Source organism: Protomyctophum parallelum (genome assembly GCF_964188405.1).
Source record: "Protomyctophum parallelum genome assembly, chromosome: 1".
Lineage (NCBI taxonomy): Eukaryota > Metazoa > Chordata > Actinopteri > Myctophiformes > Myctophidae > Protomyctophum > Protomyctophum parallelum.
Window position 1 is genome coordinate 61,747,334 of NC_139697.1, and position 21,408 is coordinate 61,768,741.

A 21,408-nucleotide genomic window follows, 5' to 3' on the forward strand; every position below is an offset into this window, starting at 1 on the left:
CCTCGCCTCGCGGCGCCTTGTAACCTGTGCTTTAGAAGGTTAACATTTTGTGTTTTTGAGGTCAGGCCATAAAGATGAGCAAACACAAACCTCAATATGTTCAAATAATTCACACGGGCATGCTGCTCTTGTACACTTTTGTTCATCTTAATTTCACTGTCCGTTTAACAATGTTTTGTGATCGTATAGGAGTATACAGCACTCGACTGACTGGTGTGCTTGGTTAAAGATAGAAGTTCTATCGTGAGGGCCGTTTAAGGATATGTCAGTATCACATTGCTCTGACAGCACAGCGCTTATAGGTTCACTCCCAGTGCGGCATCTGTCAGGGACTCAGACAAGTCAGCATATTACTTTTACACCTGATTGGAGTCCTCGAAAGATAATTACTTGGAAGTGGAGATCACTGAGCATGTCTGAGAAATGAGGCAGGGTAAGGCTCATTTCATTTTTGTCAGCAAGTCTGACAATAATACAAGATTCGCAAGGTTGTACAAAAATATCTCAATTTAAACATGTTTTCTCAGAGGAAGCAAGTTTGGCTAACACCAAGAAGAAGAATTGATTCATACTTGATGAAAGCAGCTCAGATAGATATAGTATAGAGATGTACAGTACAATAATTATTTCTTATCATACTAGCCGTTTCAGGCACTTGCAGATCATTATTTTATTTTATTATTATTTGCTTGGATTGACAGCTTGTGAAAGAGGGGAACGTGGAATAGAACATTGTTTTAACCCATTCTGACCTGAGATCAGATTCATACGAGGTTTCCACTGGACACACACTGGTCTGTTGAAACCCATTCTGACCTGAGATCAGATTCTAAAAATGTCAGTCGTTGTTCGATTTTTTTCAAAAATAGCAGACCTACAAGCTCATATCGCGCCACTCGGTGGCGCGATATGAGCTTGTAGATCTGCTATTTTTCAATAGCTAAAGCATAACATGATGCCAACACCAAAATGGGTGCCCGGTCAGAATGGTATTAACATTTCCCAAGCTGATTTTTCTTTTTCCTGACTGGTTCGTTCATAAGCCGTGGGAGTAGCTTTTTAGCCATCTACTATTGAAGCATTTTTGTATGTGAGAGAGTCCAGTGAAGGGTTGCGATGGCTCAGATCTTTGCCTTTAAACATGTTCTTTATTTGTTCAAGTCTATTAAACTGTCAGTTGTGCCAATAAAAAGGTACGCTCAAGCTCGGATAGGGAACTAGATTAAGTTGATTTTATCATCAACAAATAATACTGGCTATTGGAGTACGGATGTAACTTGATTTAGTCAAAATCATGACAATGCATAGTCTATAATAGAAATATGCTATCGTAGATGCATTGTAACACTAAATTGTTTTCTTGGCTCTCTCTCTCTATGTACTTGACAGCAGACTGAGCTGAGTTTATTCGGTTGTTAGTTCGCTTCATGCCGAATACTCCTGTCTTGCGATTTGCAATTCACTCTGGATAATTTTGGCATCTGCTTCAGGTCCTGTTCTGTAAACACTGAATTACAAGTGGACCGATGCAGATACATTTTGGAATGAATTTACAGCGCCATTGTACAGTCTATGAAACAGCAACTGAGAACATCCAATTAGGATTTTGTGGATGAGAGCGGTGCAGTAACAGTTCTTTCTGCTCTGTAATCAGCGTGGTGAACACATTGATCCTCTATCGATCCGCGTATGAGAAACTCTGGTTTAACCCAAGGCTCTGCTCTCACTCAATATTCTGACTGAAGGCCAGCAACCTGGCAGCAATTGAATGGTCAAGGGCCAAGTCATAGAGGACTGATAGAGAAGAGAGAGGATCAACTTACAAGTTTCAACAGAAAACTATCTGTATAAAAAAAAAACGCATTTGAGGAAATATGGAGTATTTAGTGTTTTTTGGAAGTGACTCTGCCACATGTGCAGGCTTATAAAAGTCAAAATGATGCTTCATTTCAACATTACAAGGTGCCCCTCACTTCAGATTATATGTTCAAGCTCCTAGGAGATTGATAACATCTAGATTTTCAGGCCACTTTGCAGCCTGGAAATCTAATAGTGCTGATCATAATACTATGGCACGCAAAGCTTGGCCAATCAAACCCGGGCAGATGTCATGTTTGTGACATTTGTTGGCCAATCAAGTCGGGATGTTTGTGATGCCCATCCGGCCACTGTCCACCAATAAGCCAATTTGGATAAGATTAAATCTTTCACGTGCCTTTCACTGGAGGGTACAGGCTACAGTCCGTTGCAGTTCAGGTTTGGCTTTGAAAAGGCCGGTGGTGGTTAATATATATACCACAATCCTGCATGGAGTCCTATTACATCTCCTTAGTACTTAGTTTACCTTTAAAAAACACTTTGGCTGCTCTAACTCTGACAGAATGAGGCTACAAGGAAATGTTTCCACTCCATCTTGGAACATCAAAAGGCCTTTGAATTTCTTCTGTAGCCCACAAAGATAAATGTGGCGTTGTCGAGCCTGCCAGTGGAAATCTAATGCCACGTGTCAACTCTCTGTCAGCCCACAAGAGGCCGTGGAAAGAAATGGTTCACTTGTCCTCTTGAATGGCACGATCACACTCTTACACTAACAGTGTGCAGAATTCTGTAATGCAAAATGCAGAAAGGCCTTAAAAGCAGAATGCTTTTTTTTTTAAAGATATTTTTGATGGCTTTTTTGCCTTTATTTGATACAGTAATGTGCAGGAAAGGGGAGAGAGGGCCGACAGAATGTACATTTGCTGCTGTGGGAGTCATTTTTAGAACCTTTAAACACATTTTAGGGTGAACTCGTTATCTTCTGACAAGCAGCTAAATTAGCAGGCTTATTATTATCAACCCTAACAAGACATGAAAAGATGGAGAACAAAGCGTGACACTGACTGCACACTGTGTAGCTCCCATGCCAATATACATGGCATGTGACATTTCAAGCTACAGTAAATGCTCTTGATTGGAATTCCTGATGAAAAGTATTCAGTGCAAAACGTCCTGTCTTGTATAGGTGCGATTACACAAACTTTGCATGAGAGCGAAGTACCACATGAGACTACAATATTTTCTCTTTTCATGGACCTTCATGCTTAGTCCAGCTAGGGACGCAATAATTTCCGAGCCATGTGGCACATAGTTCAGGAGCTACATTATCTATAACATATATAGTTTGTTTACCTAGCGTGAGGTAGCTTGAGGTACAAGCACAGCCCCTGGACATAGCCTTGATAAATAAAAAGATATACACCTGGTGCACAAATTCCCTGTCTGCAGCTCATTGCATCGTCAAAGTAGTCACAAACCAAAGGAGAAAAGAAAGAAAGAATAATGATTACCAAGAAGGAAAACAGATGAAGAGATGAAGGGTCACTAACAAGGTCCCTGGTTACCACTAAGGTTGGCGTAGCAACCAACCAAAAAAATGAAAATTGAAAGAAACACAAGAAACACAGCTTCACAACAATTTAAAATATAGCTCGATCGCGTCTTTGTGTGGCAAAAACCTTTGTATAATGCGTAGGTTTATCTTGCATCACACTTAATTGGCTGCTCTGTGGTTTATGCAACCTGTTGGGGTGCAGTGGTTCCATAACACCTGGGATACTAAGGGTGATGTAAGCCATTCATTTTCCGCCAGTCTCAATACCGTCCTTTCATCTTAGAGCCATGTGAAGTGTGCTTGCAGCTCTCCCGCCTCATTAAGGCAAACTGTCACCCACGGAGTACAAGATAACAGAGGTGTCAAAACACATTGCGGATTATTCCCGTTTGTACGTACATGCAGGGACCAAGACTATACAGAGTGTTGCTTCAATCAGTATTGTCCTTCAATATTTAGGGCAGTCCCACTACTAGAGGCAGCTAGTATGTTCTGGCGTACAATTAGAGAGTAATGTGTCAGTACAGAAAACAGTACAGTCAAGTTAGTTAAAGAATGAACAATGAACTGTTGGAAATAACTATTTGTTTAATTAGTGCTGGCGGTAATCGTCCAGGGTCGTCTGGTCAAGATGTGTTCTTCTAAAAGTGAATCGTTCCCGAGTCTAGTCAAGAGACTTAGACAGATAAATTGGGTGCCCGATAAGTTGCTAATGACAGGAACAGCGTTAAATATTAGTGTTAAATAATCAATAATCAGTCTAATAAAGTCAGTTGAGAACCTAAATAAACTACAATTCAATAAACTACACCAGTACACCTGTTCATGACAGGGTGTCGTGCCGTGATAGCAAAGAGATTTAAAATGGCCTGTGACTCGTTTGAAAATGTGATTTGGAATTTGGAACACAGTTGCATAGAGGATTGAGAACATAAAAAACATACAAAAGCAAATCTGTGACAAAGTGCAGGATTATTTGGGTTTATTTTATAATGTGTGGTATGAAAACATTGATATAAAAGGTCCAGAATTGGATGGATTATACACCGGGTCAATGGGGCCAGTGCCCATGTGCCCAGTGGCCCTTGACTGCAAGAGCCCGTGGGGGCCATATATATATATATTAAATATAGTTCAAATATGTTCTACAGTGCAAGTACCCTCCCATATAGCCATCTGACTAACTCAGGTAACATGTATGTTCTATTTAATAAATATCATGTAAGTACTAGGTTATAAAATGTAAATCCTGTACGATGAAGGAGGAGCTCTACGGGAGCATTCTTAACGCACACATGCCTTACAACTCACAGTTTTAAGGCATGTGTGCGTTAAGAATGCATAGTAGTGTGTTTGGGTGAACCTCTTCTGGGTAGCGTGGGTCATAGTGGGGGGCCTTAAAAGATAATTGGCCCAGGCCAGGGTCCTCCATGAGTCTTAATCTGTCCCTGCCACTGCATGCCAGCTGCTTATTTTTGAGGCATTGATGGCAACATGCATGTCACAGAGGAGCTGCTCCATCTCCAAAGTCTGAAAGGACAAATGAAGCGATTGGATTTATTCGAAGCAGTGGCTGTGGGCTGCTATAGAGAGCCTGAAATTGCCATGGCAGAAGCTGAATGGAATTACCACTTACTGCAACAAACCTCTGCCTGGAGGCATGCCCTAATAATAACCTGCGTCCCCCCCTCCCCCTTTCAGACAAAAATTGTAGAACTTATAGTGATTCATGTGGTGTCTTTTAGGTATACAGTCGACATAATTTGCCTGCCAGAAAGCTCCACTTGAGCACATTCATAATGAAGTCAGTCATTTGTTTTCCTTTATGTTGCTTCTGCTCATAATCTGCCACTAACAATCTGTCAGCATCATTAAAATCTCATCCCACCATGGTGATGGTGGTGAGCAGATAGACATACTGGCCCTCATTTATCAATCTTACGCAGACAGAGAAACGTGCGTACGCCAAGATCACCATCACAGGATTTAGCAATCTATCATCCCTCTGACTTGAGTGTACGGCCTGCTCAAATCTCATGTCTGCTCTCAGGTCGTGTAGGAGAGGCCACATCAGTTTGTTCCATCGTAGACATGCGGTGCAGCATTGTCTGGCAATCTGACCGGCATTTAAACATAATATTATGCAGCAGCCACTATTCACTTGATGATGTAACTGAACATCGCTTAAGTGGCTCTTAAGTATCTCTAACATGAATAGGTAGTTGTAATTATGGGATTAACAGGTGACACAATTACAAACATTTAAAAGAAAGGTATTAAAAACTATCTACTGTATTAGGTTGGATGCTTAATCAGTCACCCAATTAAACGGGAACATAAAGGTTCAACAGTTATTCAGATATCTGGACATTTGGCTTTTTAAGACTTACAGCATAAGCGCTTGCTAGAGGATGGACATCTCCAGAGCGCACGGGAAAGTCATATAATCGGTACTGCGGTGAAACTGATATTGAACCATAACATAGCCTATATTTTGATGTGATTTGCATAGACATAGATTATTCATCATAGGCTGTATGATAATCCCACTCGCCAAAAAGTGTTAACACAGTACAAAACATGGTGAAAATGTGTTTCATGTATTATAACGGTTTCAATATTGTCTTTATCCTTTTCTAGTATCTACACCAGAAGAAACAAATGGTGTGAGACAGAAGAGTGCAGAGCTGGACAGAAGAACCTTAACCCCCTCCAGCACCCTCCTGGACACAGAGGGCGAGCTCCACCAAACGCTCAGCACAGCTTCGCCACTGAACGGCCAGAACCGCTGGTCCGTCCTCAAGGGCCAGCTGCTCCACGAGCGGCTGCTCACCAAGGACTTCCAGGGAGACCAGCGCTTCTTCAGAGACGACGGGTCTCTGGCCGCTGATCCCACCGTGCCAGGCTCTGCCCCCGTCTCCGTCCCGGAGGAAGGGGAGGCCGCCACGCAGCTCGTGCCCCACGAGGATTCCCCGGCGTTCTCGGACATCGCCACGACCGCCACCTCCGCCGCCACGACCGCCCCGCTGACCACATTCGCTCCCACGGCGCCTCTGAAGAAGGTCTCTGAAGACAAAGGAACAGTGGTAGACGTGGGGACAGCGACCACAGAGTCCCTGACTACCTATGTGACACATACTAAGAGCAACGGAAACCACCCCACCACAACGACTCCTTCCACCCTGAGAGGCCTGCCTTACGGCCAGGGTGTGGTTCCTGTGGAGACGCCCTCTGCACCCACCTCAGAGAGGACAGCGGAGGGCAGGGGAGCAAAGAGTACAGCAGGAAAAAACAAAGACAGTCCTGGCCGTCCGCTCATCAAGCTGACCACAGCATCGGAAGTAGGAGAGCGCCAAGGAAACGCATCTACTGCCACAAGCACTATTACAACCACCACCATCACCACCATGCAAACGTCAGGTACCGTCAACATTACAAGGATGGCTGAATGCTTGCTTCCGATTGGTCAATCGCTGAATTCACTATGTGTTATTTCTGGATAATGACCGCTGGGTCAATAACAGTAGCCTCGCGTAGCCAGCCTGCCTTTGCGATGCATAATTGCCCCTAGCAGATAATGTCTGGCCCCTCTCAATTGTGGAAGGGCTTCACGGCCGAAATGGAGACGCCAACCAGATTCGTCTGGAACAAGACTATAACCAACCAGGGCCCAGTATTCAAACATTGCGAAAACAAATCTAACACTGAGAGGGACGAGACAAATATCCACGCAGTGATATTAGTATCGCTACGTGAGGCTAACACTAACAGACCGCTGTCTAATCAAAAACTCAGAGCACCTGCTGCGCTGCTTGTTTTTGTGCTGTATCCAACATGACATCATGTCATTGTTGGGAAATAAATCCCTCGCTCCTTTAACCCATTCTGAACGGGCACCCATTTTGGTGTCGGCATCATGTTATGCTTTAGCTATTGAAAAATAGCAGATCTACAAGCTCATATCGCGCCACCGAGTGGCGCGATACGAGCTTGTAGGTCTGCTATTTTTGAAAAATCGAAGAACGACTGACATTTTTAGAATCTGATCTCAGGTCAGAATGGGTTCATCAGACCAGTGTGTGTCCGGCGGAAACCTGGTATGAATCTGATCTCAGGTCAGAATGGGTTAACCACCTTGAACCTGGCGTCCTTATTTTGAGCATGTGATCATGAGCTTGATTATTATTTTATTCTTTTCAACAAAAACAAATCTAGAAGCAGTCTGAGGGTGCTAGTGCACCTCTCCCAAACCAAGATCTTCCTTGAATAAATATCACTTTAAATATATATTCTGTATATATTTTATATATATTCTGTATATATTTTAGATGATCAAATGATCAAACCAACAAGGTAAATATCATAGTTAATGACCAGAGTAAAATGTATAATCTCCCATAGTTGCGCAGTTGCCGAGTTCTCACCCGATTTACAGGTGGTTTGTTTTGTATGATACTGGATTTGGATTAGCAATGCTGGTTTTCATACCAAAAGGCTTATGTAGATAATTGTAGTTGTAGTACTATATAGCCTACTCATCATTTGTGCTCATGCCATTAGTTGTTGGCCTACCATTTTAATTTATCAAAATAAGTTAGTGGCTTTATCCAAGGCACTTTACATAGATTGTGCATTACATTCACCCATGCATTACATTCACCCACACATGCATACACAGATGGCGGTGAAAACCATGCAAGGCACCAACCAGCTCATCAGGAGCAATTAGGGGTTCAGAGTCTTGCTCAAGAACACTTCGACACTAACTCTGGGGGAGCCCGGGTTCAAACTGGCAACCTTGCGGTTACCATCCGGACACTCTACCCCCTGAGCCACCACCGCCCTTACATATAGTAAATGCCGATATAGTAAATGTTGGCTTAATTTTTGGTGTACTACCTGCCACTGACCCAAGGACAGAGAAATTTAGAATTAGGTCTGCCAAGTGAGCTCAGTGGCGATAACAGAGTTGTTCATGTGGCAAACCAATTTGGCCTGCACTTTGTCTCATCCACTAATCCCAGAATGAGACGGAGCCTGGAGAGTGTGACCGCCACGGGACTATTCCGACACAGGTGGACTGTCGGAGGGATCAAGGTCTGGGATAAAGGGATCACATGTCTTTTTTATGACTCCTCCAGGGCCCTGCACTCTGAATTTCACTGACCCCGAGGGTGACATCGAAATTGTGCAGCAACCTGCCATCACACTGGATTCTGGCATGGAATGCACCTACCTGGTGACAGTCTATCTGGGCTATGGCATTGAAATTCAGGTGAGTGCTGTCATCATTCAAATCCAATCAAAATGACTCAATGACCCGACTAGCTTGGGTTTGTGGAAAAATCTGTAATGTTTAGGTACTGTAGATGCAATACTGTAACATACTGTAAGTGGGTTTTTGTCCTTCATTTTACAATACTAAAGGTCCTTACACATTGGCAAATTAGCGATGCGACGCGAATAAACGACCCGAAAATGCAAGATATTTGGCTGGCGAAATGCGACACGTTATTGACCCGTTTCCAATGTCCCAGAAGTATTTTGTGTGTGCATAACTTCCTCTCCCTCTTGCTGTGTTGCCAGATGTTGCAAGAGAAACAAGTGGCCAGGTCTACAAGCACAAATGAAAATAGCAGATCTACAAGCTCACAGTGACACGTTGTGAGGTTGTACGGCTGTTATTAAAAAGATATTCCGTAAACATTTTAACAAAAATGGCACAAACTATTTTCAGATGGATGTCCGTGGACGATTACATACCAGTATTAATCTGGGGTTCTTTGACGTGAAGAAATGTGGGAACCACTGGTTTAAACAACATTAGGAAGCAAGCCCAAATAAGCAACTACTGTACACATTAGAAACAAGCCCAAAAAAACCACAACAAGCTACTTCCAATAATTAATATTATTATTATTTACAAGCGACTTTGCAGAAAAATAAGCCATAGGTCGCTTATAATAAGCAGACATGGCAACACTGACTGAAGGAAGTGAAGCACACACACACAAGGGTCCTGATTCTTCAACGCGTTTCCGCTGATATGATGACGTGACGCTAGCGGAAAGGCATTTACGTGGATTTCCCACATTCATTTGGAATTCATGGAAATGGCCGTGAACTTGACGCTCACGTGGGTTGGTCGGAAACTCCGTCAAATCCTACGGGACGTCTTTAGGTGGCGGAGAAATTTGCGGAAGCATACACTTGCGTATAGGTATAGATTTATTCAGAAGGCTTTAGTCTTCATGCTGAATCAATAAATTGTTTCCAAATCTCAGATAAAATATGTAGGCATGTGTCCCTAACATTGTTCAGCACATTAAAAAAATGATAGCCTATAAAAGAGTGCACTTGTATGCCTAAATGCATGCATTCTAGAGGCAAGTTAGCCTTTCTCAAGCTAAATGAGGATAAGACAGAAGTTCTTATAATCGGTTCTAGTGAACAGAAAGAATCAATATTAAGCAGACTTGGCAACCTGACTGTAGAAAGTAACAGTACAGTAAAGAACCTGGGGGTTATTATTGATTCTGAATTGAATTTTAATTCACACATTAATCATGTTACCAAGATTGCCTTTTTTCACCAAAGGCGTGGATTAGCGTTTTTGCATCGTCCAAGGACAAATAGGCTCTGATTCGTGCAATATTTCTAAGGTGAAAAAAGGCAATCTTGGTAACATGATTAATGTGTGAATTAAAATTCAATTCAGAATCAATAATAACCCCCAGGTTCTTTACTGTACTGTTAATTTCTACAGTCAGGTTGCCAAGTCTGCTAATTATTGATTATTTTTGCTCGCTAGAACCGATTATGAGAACTTCTGTCTTATCCTCATTTAGCTTGAGAAAGTTCTCACTCATCCAACATTTGATGCTAGACAGACAGGTCAACAGCGGGTCTAAAGCACAGGGATCATCTGGGGCCACAGAAAGATATAGTTGGGTATCATCAGCATAGAAATGAAAATTGACTCCGTGATTGGTAATGAGTTCGCCCAATGGCAGAATGTACAAGGAGAACAGCAGAGGACCAAGAATCGAGCCCTGTGAGACACCAGAACTGATGTCGTGTTTGTCTGAGTCAAACTCGGCTAGATTAACAAAGTAACTTCTGTTTGAAAGGTAGGAGGAGAACCAGGACAGGGCCGTACCAGACAGGCCTATCCAGTGCTCCAGACGCTGTATTAAAATTGAATGATCAATCGTGTCAAATGCAGCCGTTAAATCTAGCCGTTACAAGTGCTGTTTCTGTGCTGTGACTTTTCCTAAAGCCAGATTGGAATTTGTTGTGCACATTATTGTTCTGTAGAAATACATCCAATTGATGAGAGATGCATTTTTCTAAAACCTTGCCCAGAAAGGGTAGATTTGAAATGGGTCGATAGTTACCCAAAACAGAGGGATCAAGATTGTGTTTCTTGAGTAGGGGCCTAACTACAGCAGTCTTCAGTGAGTCTGGGAAGACGCCTGATTGTAGAGAGCTGTTTACAATTTTTAGGATATCTCCAATCACACTGTCTAAGACCTCTTTGAGAAAGGTGGTGGGAATTGTATCCAATGAACAGGAGGAAGATGTCATCTGTGATATGGTTTTGCGGAGTTCGACTTCATCAATTGCGCAAAACGATGATAGGCTCCCCCTGGAGAGATCTACCCTGGGACCATTAGCTGCTGTTTGAAGGTTTGCGCTAGCAGCAGCACCATTCATAATATCAGCTCTAATGTTAAAGATTTTGTTATCAAAAAAGCATGCAACTCATTACACTTAGCTTTAGAGGCCGGGAATGACTGCTTGTAGGACTGGGGGGGGTTTAAAAGTCGTTCAATGGTAGAGAATAGGACTCTGGCATTTTTCTTGTTCTCGTTAATAATGCCAGAGAAATATGCCTGCCTTGCTAGACGCAAGGCTTTGTTATATGCGACTGTTGAGTTTTTAAGAGTCTCTAGGTGGGTGGTGAGTTTATTTTTTCTCCAAGCTCGCTCAGCTCTACGACATTCTTGCTTCAGTGAGCGTGAATGCTCATTTAACCAGGGCGTCACTCTGGTGTTATGTTTCTTTTTTGTTTTCAAAGGAGCCACTATATCAAGAGCTGACTCTAGTTTAAGATTACAAATTCGAACCATATCATTTACTGGGGGAGTATCGGGCAGGGGAGGGACCAGATGACGAGAGAACTCGTTGGCTGCAGAAGAGCTAAAAAAACGCTTTGTTATGGTATATTCAGTGATGTTTTTCTCTAGATCAGAGACAGTCATATTAAAACACAGCAAATAGTGGTCTGATAGCTCAGGCCTTTCAATAGTCCTTTCCACAGTGATGTTCAGCCCTCTAGAAATCACCAGGTCCAGAGTGTGCCCATGTTTATGAGTAGGCCCAACAACATGCTGAGTAAAGTCGAAAGAATGTAATAGTTGTAGGAAGTCCATAGCCACGCTGTCTGAGGCATTGTCCACATGCAAATTGCCATCGCCTATAATCAGAGTTTATAGGCTAGGATATTTCTATAGCATGCCATGCGCGATTGCGCTGCTCACTTGACAGCCTTCTCTATAGGCTACTCGCAGTGCAACGCGTTGTGAGCTTGTAGATCGGCTCTCGTGGACTGCATGTTAAAAAACAAACTCACAATTATAATAAGAACATAGGCCTACACTTATCTGCATTTTGCACTGTATGAATCCAACGTTGTTTAGTGTGTGTTACAGTGTTAGTGTATTGTTTAGTGAGTCAGTTCTCTTGACTGTCGGTGTGTGTGTGTGTGTGTGTGTGTGTGTGTGTGTGTGTGTGTGTGTGGGGGGGGGGGCGGACAGCAGCATGCTGCCGCTGAACCGAGTCCAATCTGGGTGAAATTTACATTGGAAAATTAATATAACGGCGCGGTGAGCCCGGCCAGGACAGAACAGGCAACTGGCATTCTATGGTCTAGGCCTACTCTATGGCATTCTATGGTTCACAGACATGCCGGTCTTACAGACAGACAGCAGTCACGAGGGCTAATTAGCCCTATAAATCCACATTATGGCATCAGTGTGTGCAATTTGGCCAGTCAGTTTTAAGCCAGCTCACCTTAATTATAATATGGGCAACGTTGTAGCTGTGTAGGCTGTAGGCTAAGTTTGCCAAGTGTCCCGACTCCCGCGAATCATTTTAATATGACGACATCATGAAATGAACCATGCACTTACATCTGACAAAGAGGATATAGGCTACCCGCTGTATATGGTTGAAATTCTAAATAGCTATGCCTACATGTCCATGCTCAGAACAAATCCATTCTCCACACATGCATTCAGACAGCTGACAGTGAGATGATATTAATCTATTCCCCGAATGAATCAATGCAGCTCTGATTAAAAAAAGTATCAGATATCTCTTTACTTCTGCAGGCGAGTGTGCAATTGTTCTTTCTTTTTTTTATAACCCTGCAGTGCATTCATCAGTAAGGGCTTTTATCATTGCCGAGTTGTAATATAGCATTTGGTCGTGTGGTGAACAGTACAAATTAACTTCTTTCTCATTATGTGAAAGTAACTATAACATCAGTTAACTTATTAGCGTTCTGACAACAAGGAGTGAAGCAATGCGTTCCAAGTTGGCAAGTTTCGTTTATAATTATATACATATAACTCGCGCTGTTTGCTTGAAGATCTGTCCGTCCTGTCAAAATGTACTACTCTACAATACAAGCTCATCGCGCTGTTGTATAGAATTTAAATCCTCTGTGCAGGCTATGATGACGTATTTCGAGATTTCCTGTTGCCCTTATATGGTGTAGAATGGGCGTGGATGTTCCAACTAACCAGGCGACACCAGGCGAATCGCTTGGGAAAAATGCGGAAAGGATACACTCGGCGATCCGCACAAATGAAGTGATTACACCAGCTTCTCTGAATAACACGTCCTCTCAACGTAGCTTGATCGGACGGATAAATACGATATCTGTTTCCGCCACAGTGTAACGGTGGCATATTTCTTTTTAATGAATTAGGACCAAGGAGCCCAAGTACATTCACAAACAGGTGGATATTTGCCACTCCTCTCCTCCTCCTGCTTTATGTCCTTGGTATCCTTTCCACCACTTCTTCACTACCGTGGTGGGGCCCAAGAGTCATTTGGGATCCACGGCCAGTCGGCCGCCCACTCGTGCCGTCGGTAAAATACAATTATAAATACTATACAGAGAGTTGAGTTGACCAAAGTTTGCTGCTAGCACGCAAGTGTTTTTACCTATATTGTTGTGTTTAGTTTTTAGTTTTTTTATATATATTTTTTTACCTAGTATATTGATTTTAAACCTGGGAAAGCACAGGTATGCAATGCTGTGAGCATGAGTGTCACCACTCCTCTGACAATTAATGCTGAGGTACTGGGGGCCCTGTTGTTAAGGATGCTATGGCCCATGCTGAGCAGTAATTGTACTGAACTAGCTTCCAAAGGGAGCCAGACCAGCTGCTGGAAGTGCTCTTTGCCAACATGGTCCCTCACAGCTAGTCCCAAAACAATTAATCCTAACAGATTTGTTCTGCAAAACCGGCAACTTCTCTTACAGGATTTTAGTCAGGCCTTCCTACCATGAGCAGATGGCATAGGCAAAACCACATAAAACAAGTTGGCTAGTAGATGGAGATTTGCCACGTCCATAAATTGGGCTTTTCTGGCCTGAAAATGTGTTCTGCTGTTTACTGTGCTCATGAATTTTTATGCCATAATTTCACCACCCAGGTTATAGCTAAGGCCTGGCCCCTGAGGTCAATTTGGGACAAAGCCAGTTTGCACAGCCTGGGTTGGGAACCAAATAACATATTTTCTTTTTTTGGCCATGTGAAGGGACAATATGTGTTATCTCTATACCATAACTTGATGTTAGTGGTTTCCTCACAAACAATGGCCTGCAGTTTTACCACATCCTTATGCTGAGCCATCTGCATAAAACAGGTTTATATTGCAAGCTGCTTTTACAGGAGGTCATTAAATTAGAAGTAGGAGATTTCAGGTTGGAAGGAGCATAACGTTTGCTGTTTGCTCTAGCTCTGCCTGTTACAGTGTTAAGGGGCAAATGTTCTTGAGGTTAACCGCCAACCGGGGGAAAAACAATGTCAATGGATTTGTTTCCACTGACCTTTATGTCATTTGCATCATTTCCAAGTAGTAGTATTTCAAACTTGTGCATGTTTGTGGAAGCATGTTTTGGGGTCTGTTCTTAGTCTACAAAAGTGAACCATATCAGGGTGTGCATTATCTGGCATTTTCAATTCTTCAAACACTTAATTTACCAGCAGAGACTTGAAAATGGGTGAGCTTTGTCTCGCTGCCTCTGGAGGGCTAAGATAAGTCGAAACGAAAAGTGTTTGTTTGAGCACCATTTCTCTGAATGCCTCCTTGGGGTAACTTTGCTAAGGCTTAAAATACACAAACTGCACGCATGCAGGCTTGCGCACATGCACGCACGCACGCACACACACACACACACACGCACGCACGCACGCACGCACGCACGCACGCACGCACGCACGCACGCACGCACGCACGCACACGCACACGCACACGCACACGCACACGCACACGCACACGCACACGCACACGCACACACACACACACACACACACACACACACACACACACACACACACACACACACACACACACACACACACACACACACACACACACTCATCAATTCAACGCACTCATTCAGCGTGAAATCTGGTCTGCAAATAATTACATGCAGCCAGAGATGGGGACCCACATACAGTATATATATATACACTGTATGCAACTCTATCATAAAACTGGACCTTGTGCAGTCATGTGGGGACATTCAGTGCAGCCTCATCTTGAATGAAGATGTACTGTAACAGTTGACGGAATAGAACAGAGGCTCATGTCTCAGCAAAGACCTGTGTCTCATCACGACCGTCTTCTACCTGATTTATGACAGACAGACAGATAATGAGAACAAAGCTAGAATGAAAGGTACAGAGATACACACACTACTCAAATACTCCCCAGCTTGCTGCTTATTGTAGGGATCAATACACACACACACGCACACGCACACGCACACGCACACACACGCACACGCACACGCACACACACACACACACACAAACCCAGCATGCGCACACGCACGGCCACACTCCAACCACAGACCAATCACTTCCGATACAACCTAGCCAATAGAGTCTGGCTAAACCCAGACATGCTAACTTGGGATTCAGACCTGACCCTCTGTCGCTGGAAGTGATTATATGTAAGATAGTGGGGTCTGAACATTGGACTATGTCAATTCTTCAACTACGTTCAACCTGGGTTCGCTATTTTTGGCATGTCATTATAGGTAAAAACCTATAATAATAATATACAAAACCCTAACAAAATATATAAGCTCACAGTGTGGTGTGGTGTGTGTGTGTGTGTGCGCGTGCGTGCGTGCGCGTGCATTAATGCTTATGCTTATGTGTAAACCACATTAAATTGCCTTGCTGTTTAAATGTGCTATACAAATTAACTTGCCTTGCCTACTTTAGTTCATTAGACACAGTGTGGCTCCTTAGAGACTTTTTGATTATATTTCTGAGACACAAATACTGTATGAAGCAAGCATCCAAAGCATATGCAGAAGTGTTTATTTTAGTATCTTGGATCGAGATGAGATGATACACCTGTGGGTGTAGTTAATCAGAGCTTCAGCCAATGAGCTTGGCAGTACATATCGTCGTTGTTGGGTGGAAACCTTGTATGTCCCAAACCATTCCTTTTTCATTACTACAGCAGTTAAAACAATAATAGATAATAGTAAAAATAGCCGGTCTACAAGCTAACAACATGTCACATCACAATTGTCTGCTGTTTTCACTACTTTTGTGCGACACTTGGACGATGAACTATAGGGCATTAATAACATTAATATATAAAAAGCTTAAATATGGAGATATGAGGTTTCTACCCGATAGTGAAGATATGTTGGATAAAGACACTTAGTGCACTATTCAGCATGCTGTTCTACTTGTTGCAAGTTACAGAATGGGACTTCAACTGGATTAACAGTGATTGTTTTTAAGACAATTGTAGCTATTCGGAATGGAATATGATACTGATCTGATCAAACAATAGCAAAACATGGGACTTGAGCAGAATCCCTTATCTGATTTCAGAAGTGCAGTGTTCTGGTACCGGATGGTACCCAGACCTGGCGAGCCGACCCGGAACTCTGAACCCCCCTTCCCCCCACAAATGTGGTAATCTGGTTCTCCAAATTGGAGAAAGAGACTGATTTCCCTTTAGAACTGAACTGGGACTTTTCAAGTCAACAGCTTAAAGTGGCCCCCAACTCATGAGTCTTCAAGAATCCTGCCCCCCACTATAAAAGAAACCGACCCTGTCACAATTCCATGTTCTTCTTTTTCTTCCATGTTTCTATGGCTTATTGTGGCTAATTATTATTGCTTTCCTGCTTGGTCCTGCCTTATCGCTGCTTGCAGCGATTCTTTTCTAGTTATAATTATAATAATAATGTCACGACTACTGGTATGTCACACCGAAGATATATGTACAACGATACGTGGAGTAAAACTCTTCCGCCTTTATCATCCTTTTGTATGTTTTTAAATTGTGATAATAACATTTGTGGAGGTAGGGCTGAACGTTTTCCGATTACATCAATTAATAACACAGTGAAATATTGCTCAGATCAATGCTTGGGCCTTTCATTTTGAGAGCACTATTCATCAGCGTCCTTTATGTAATCTTTGTTGACAGTAATCTCCTTTTCATCGTAGTCCGAGATAAAGAAACCGAGACAAAATGGATTGTTGTTGGAGCCGAGCAAATTGATTGCTTCCACTTTTCTTATGAGCTTATTTGTCATGCTCGCATATCTACCTCCAGTGGGATCACAGACTGCTCCCTTCCATTAACTGGTAGAATTGCGAGGTTTTGTCTGAGATAATCCATTAGCAGATTCGTTCTCTTGGTGGTCCATTGGGCTTGACTGTTTTGAGAACTCAAAACTCTGTTACAGGTAACATTCTCTCCCTCAGAGATGAAGTAAAGAGACTATACACATATCGAAGGACAGACCTCCTTTGGTATGCCCTCTGAATAAACCTACAGCACAGCACACCACTCACTGGGTAGCATTGTCACTGGCAGACAGGCCACTGTTGTAGGTGGTGAAGGTGAAGAAAGTAAAGGAAGGAAGGTGAGGGGATACAAAAGGCTATAGAGGAGATTAATATTCTTCACGCTGTTCTGCTTGAATTACACTGGAAATGATAAAAGGAGACAGCTCCTCATTTCTTATTGGAATATCATTCATTCCATGCAATCGCTGACAATCCAATATAAAGAAGGAGTATTTGCTTAATACTCCTTTCAACACTCTGGCCAGTTTGTAATTAAAAGAGGATGAAAAATATATAATTTAAACGTTTTGGAACGTTAATTTTGGCCAGTCTGTTCAGCTCTACAGCCAATGGTTATCTGTCTGTATTGTGATTTATTTGAACAATAATAATCAAGGGGCATGGTGGCACAGTTGGTAGTGCTGTCGCCTCACAGCTAGAAGGTCCTGGGTTCGATTCCCGCTGGGGACGCTGTGGGTGCTGGCGGCGTGTTCCCTCCTCCGCGTCATCAGTGCCCATACCCGAGGCGGGGGTTGGCGAAAGGGCCTTTCTGTGTGGAGTTTGCATGTTCTCCCCGTGTCCCCTAGGGTAGATACCCTCACAAAAACATGCCGTAATCCTGGTCTCTAAAACTACCTCCCCCTGGCCAGCCGGGGCGCCTGATGGAGGGGAAAGGAACTGGTCGGAATAACGTGTCCCTTCCACGCGCTACGTCCAGCCGGGGAAATTCCCCTCTGTCAGGTGAAAAGAAGCAGCTTGGACTCCTCATGCATAGGAGGAGGCATGAGGTCAGTCCGCTCCGCCCCCCCAGGTTGGCAGAGGAAGTGTAGCGCCCAGGATTACATTAGATAATTGGCACTGGGTGAAAAGAAAACTGGGTTACAAAATCATGGGATAAAAATTTAAGAAAAATAAAAAAAAACAATAATAATCATGTTGGGCAATGGTTGCATTTCCAGCTTTCAATAAAGAAGATAGTGCTAGCTGCCTTGCAAAACCAGAATGCAGGGATGAAATAAAGTAAGGCATATGTGGTATAGGCTACTAAGTCCTTTCAGGTTTCAGAGTGCCTGTATTCAGAGGCGCAACACGGACCGAACGCTAGGGGGGGACAAATAGCGCCGCCGCAAAGCGGCGCCGCCGAAAAATCCGTCCCCCCCGTCCCCCCCACCACCCTAGGGGAGGGGGGGATGGGGGGGTCTAACCACAAAAACGTGGGGTTATGGTTAGGGTTTGGGGTCCTACAGAGAGGTTGTTCCAGTGACTCAATGTACATACAAAACTGCGTTTTGGCACAGTTATTATTATTATTATTATGAATTACCTGGCTGTGATTCCTCCTCCACAAAAACGTGGGGTTATGGTTAGGGTTTGGGGTCCTACAGAGAGGTTGTTCCAGTGACTCAATGTACATACAAAACTGCGTTTTGGCACAGTTATTATTATTATTATTATTATGAATTACCTGGCTGTGATTCCTCCTCCACAAAAACGTGGGGTTATGGTTAGGGTTTGGGGTCCTACAGAGAGGTTGTTCCAGTGACTCAATGTACATACAAAACTGCGTTTTGGCACAGTTATTATTATTATTATGAAATACCTGGCTGTGATTCCTCCTCCTCCCCATTTATCTCAAAACGTAAAAGTTTAACCACATTATCAGCAGCGCCTCGAACAGGTCAAAACTCACTGACCATCTGATCTGTAAGTTAGCCTATCCTATATAAAATGTACAACACCTGGGAAGTTTTCAGGAGAGGATGTTTTAACATCAACATATATAGTTAGTGTTAAACCCATGCAACTCGGGAGGAAAGAAAAACCTGCAGCGCCTTACCTGCATGTTGACAGTTTAATAGCGGCGTGACCCGCCGGCGTCGATCTCCTCCTTTACCCAAATCCCCCAAAATAATAATATAATTCCCAAAGTGGGGTCCGGGGACCCCCAGAGGTACAACTACATGATAGTTTGTGGCATGTCATGTGGACGCTCTCAGTGGAGTCCCTTCCCACCGCTAGACATGGCATTACAATAGGGTCCGTCCGAGCTGTATAAAACTATAAATCTTCTCTTATGGGGGTCCTTCTCTTCTCTTCAAATGGGGGGGGTCCGCAGGCTAATACGTGTCCATTTGGGGGTCCTTGACATGAAAAGGATAAAGTAAATCCATTCATCTATCTACTGATCGTCTGACCGAAGTGGTGCGTGACATCAAAAGTGGTGTCCTATTGAATCCTGTTCCTGTATTATTAGAATCATTACAGAGTGCAAAGCACATTGGGTCACTGATGGCGGTGTAACAACTCCCAAACTTCCGACAACAGTAGAACGGGACAAACCATTTTGGGATTTAAACAGGGGTGGATCAAATATATGGTTCAAAATATATCGCGTTTATGAACGCAGGATTTCAAAAGTATTACTCCTAAGATAACTTTGGAGCCAGGGGGGATACAGGGGGGGACCCCCCCAGCCAGGGGGGACCCCCTAACTCATCTGGGGGGGACCAATGTGACGCTGGCAGGGGACGAAACCCCTCCGTCCCCTAGCCTATTGCGCCCCTGCCTGTATTGTAATGTGTGTGTGTGTGTGTGTGTGTGTGTGTGTGTTGAAAAAGTTAAACACAGCATGCAGTAAATTATTTCTATTACTTAACTACTACTGTAGCCATGTTGATTCAGAGCAACGCATAATTATGTCTCTATATACGCATGCACTGTATGTTGAAGGCTCTCATGTTTCTTAATGGTAAACCACATTTGCTTTATTTTACAGTAGCGAAATATCAAATAGTTGCATTTTCATGAAAGCAAACTGGTATGATATTAATGTTTTATGGCAATTACTTCCTGAGGAGCAAATAAATATATTTTACCATGGACCCCCATGAAAGATTTGTTGTTAAAAAGCTTGTAGATTGTCTATTTTCAATTAGCCAATACATATACGTGTTATGTGGTTAAACTGATTTTGACGCTATGATTTTGAGACATTCAAATGTTGTGCACAATTTGAGACTTATATTTACCATTTTCTCGCCGTGCCTTTGGTCAGAGACTCAGAGGGAATACTTTCAACACAAATAAATTTAAAAAGAGAAAAAGGTTAGTAAATTAAAGATGAGTCACAGCCCACATCAAGCTGTCGTCTGACGGCATGTCTAAAATCCCCCCACATCCCTCTATTCGGGGCTTTGATCCCGAGGTACTTAAAAATCTGATGTGACGTGTGTTTTATTATTTGATCAAGTGAATCCTTTGGGTTAGCCAGCTATCGGCTCTTTCAAGGGCATCTGTCCCTTTTCCTTGCTCTGCACTGATCTAACGTTACCTGTGTGAGTCTCTGTAGTGGTTATCAACATGCAAGGGACTTGAGAGTGTGAGGGAGAGAGAGAGAGGGGGGGGCGTTCAGGGGTCAGTCTAGACTGGACGTGGTCAAATTTTAGCCCAAGGCACAATGTATGGTGGAGGGTTCGGTCTCCATTGTCCAACATGATCTGAGTGAGTGGTAGAGCTGGAGAGAGATTTGGATGGCGTGGCTATAATGTCCTCATCACACTGTGATGAGACCTAGTTTACCAGCGCCACCTCTTTGTTTCTGTGGAGTCACTCATGGTGGGTTTTTTGTTTGTTTGTTTTTCAATGTATTTCCTGCAGGTCTGGTTTGAACATTCAGATGCAACCAGAGATAAATCATTGGACTAATTTACATGAAACTATTTTCCGTGCAAATGTTGCAAAGCAACTCCGGCTGTGATAAAAATAAACCCACACACTTGTGTGAACTGAGGGGCGCTCTTAATTATCACCATACATCATCATACATCAGCCAATCAAATCATCACAGACACACACACAAACCTGGGGGCTGGTGCCCCTAAACAAATAAAAAATAAATGAGGT

The 21,408-nt window shown here is 43.1% G+C and overlaps 1 protein-coding gene across 1 annotated transcript in view; it reads left to right on the forward strand.

Annotated features, from left to right (window-relative positions):
• Positions 1–6,772: 6,772 nt before the first annotated feature.
• Positions 6,773–21,408, forward strand: part of LOC310864607 (seizure protein 6 homolog) — a gene marked incomplete at its 3' end in the record, with an annotated part of 64,939 nt that continues 50,303 nt past the window's right edge. Inside the window, exons 1-2 of the mRNA XM_083773295.1 lie at positions 6,773–6,793; positions 8,515–8,648. Coding sequence (XP_083629421.1) covers positions 6,781–6,793; positions 8,515–8,648 — 147 coding nt within the window. The 5' untranslated portion in view covers positions 6,773–6,780. The remainder of the gene's footprint in view (positions 6,794–8,514; positions 8,649–21,408) is intronic.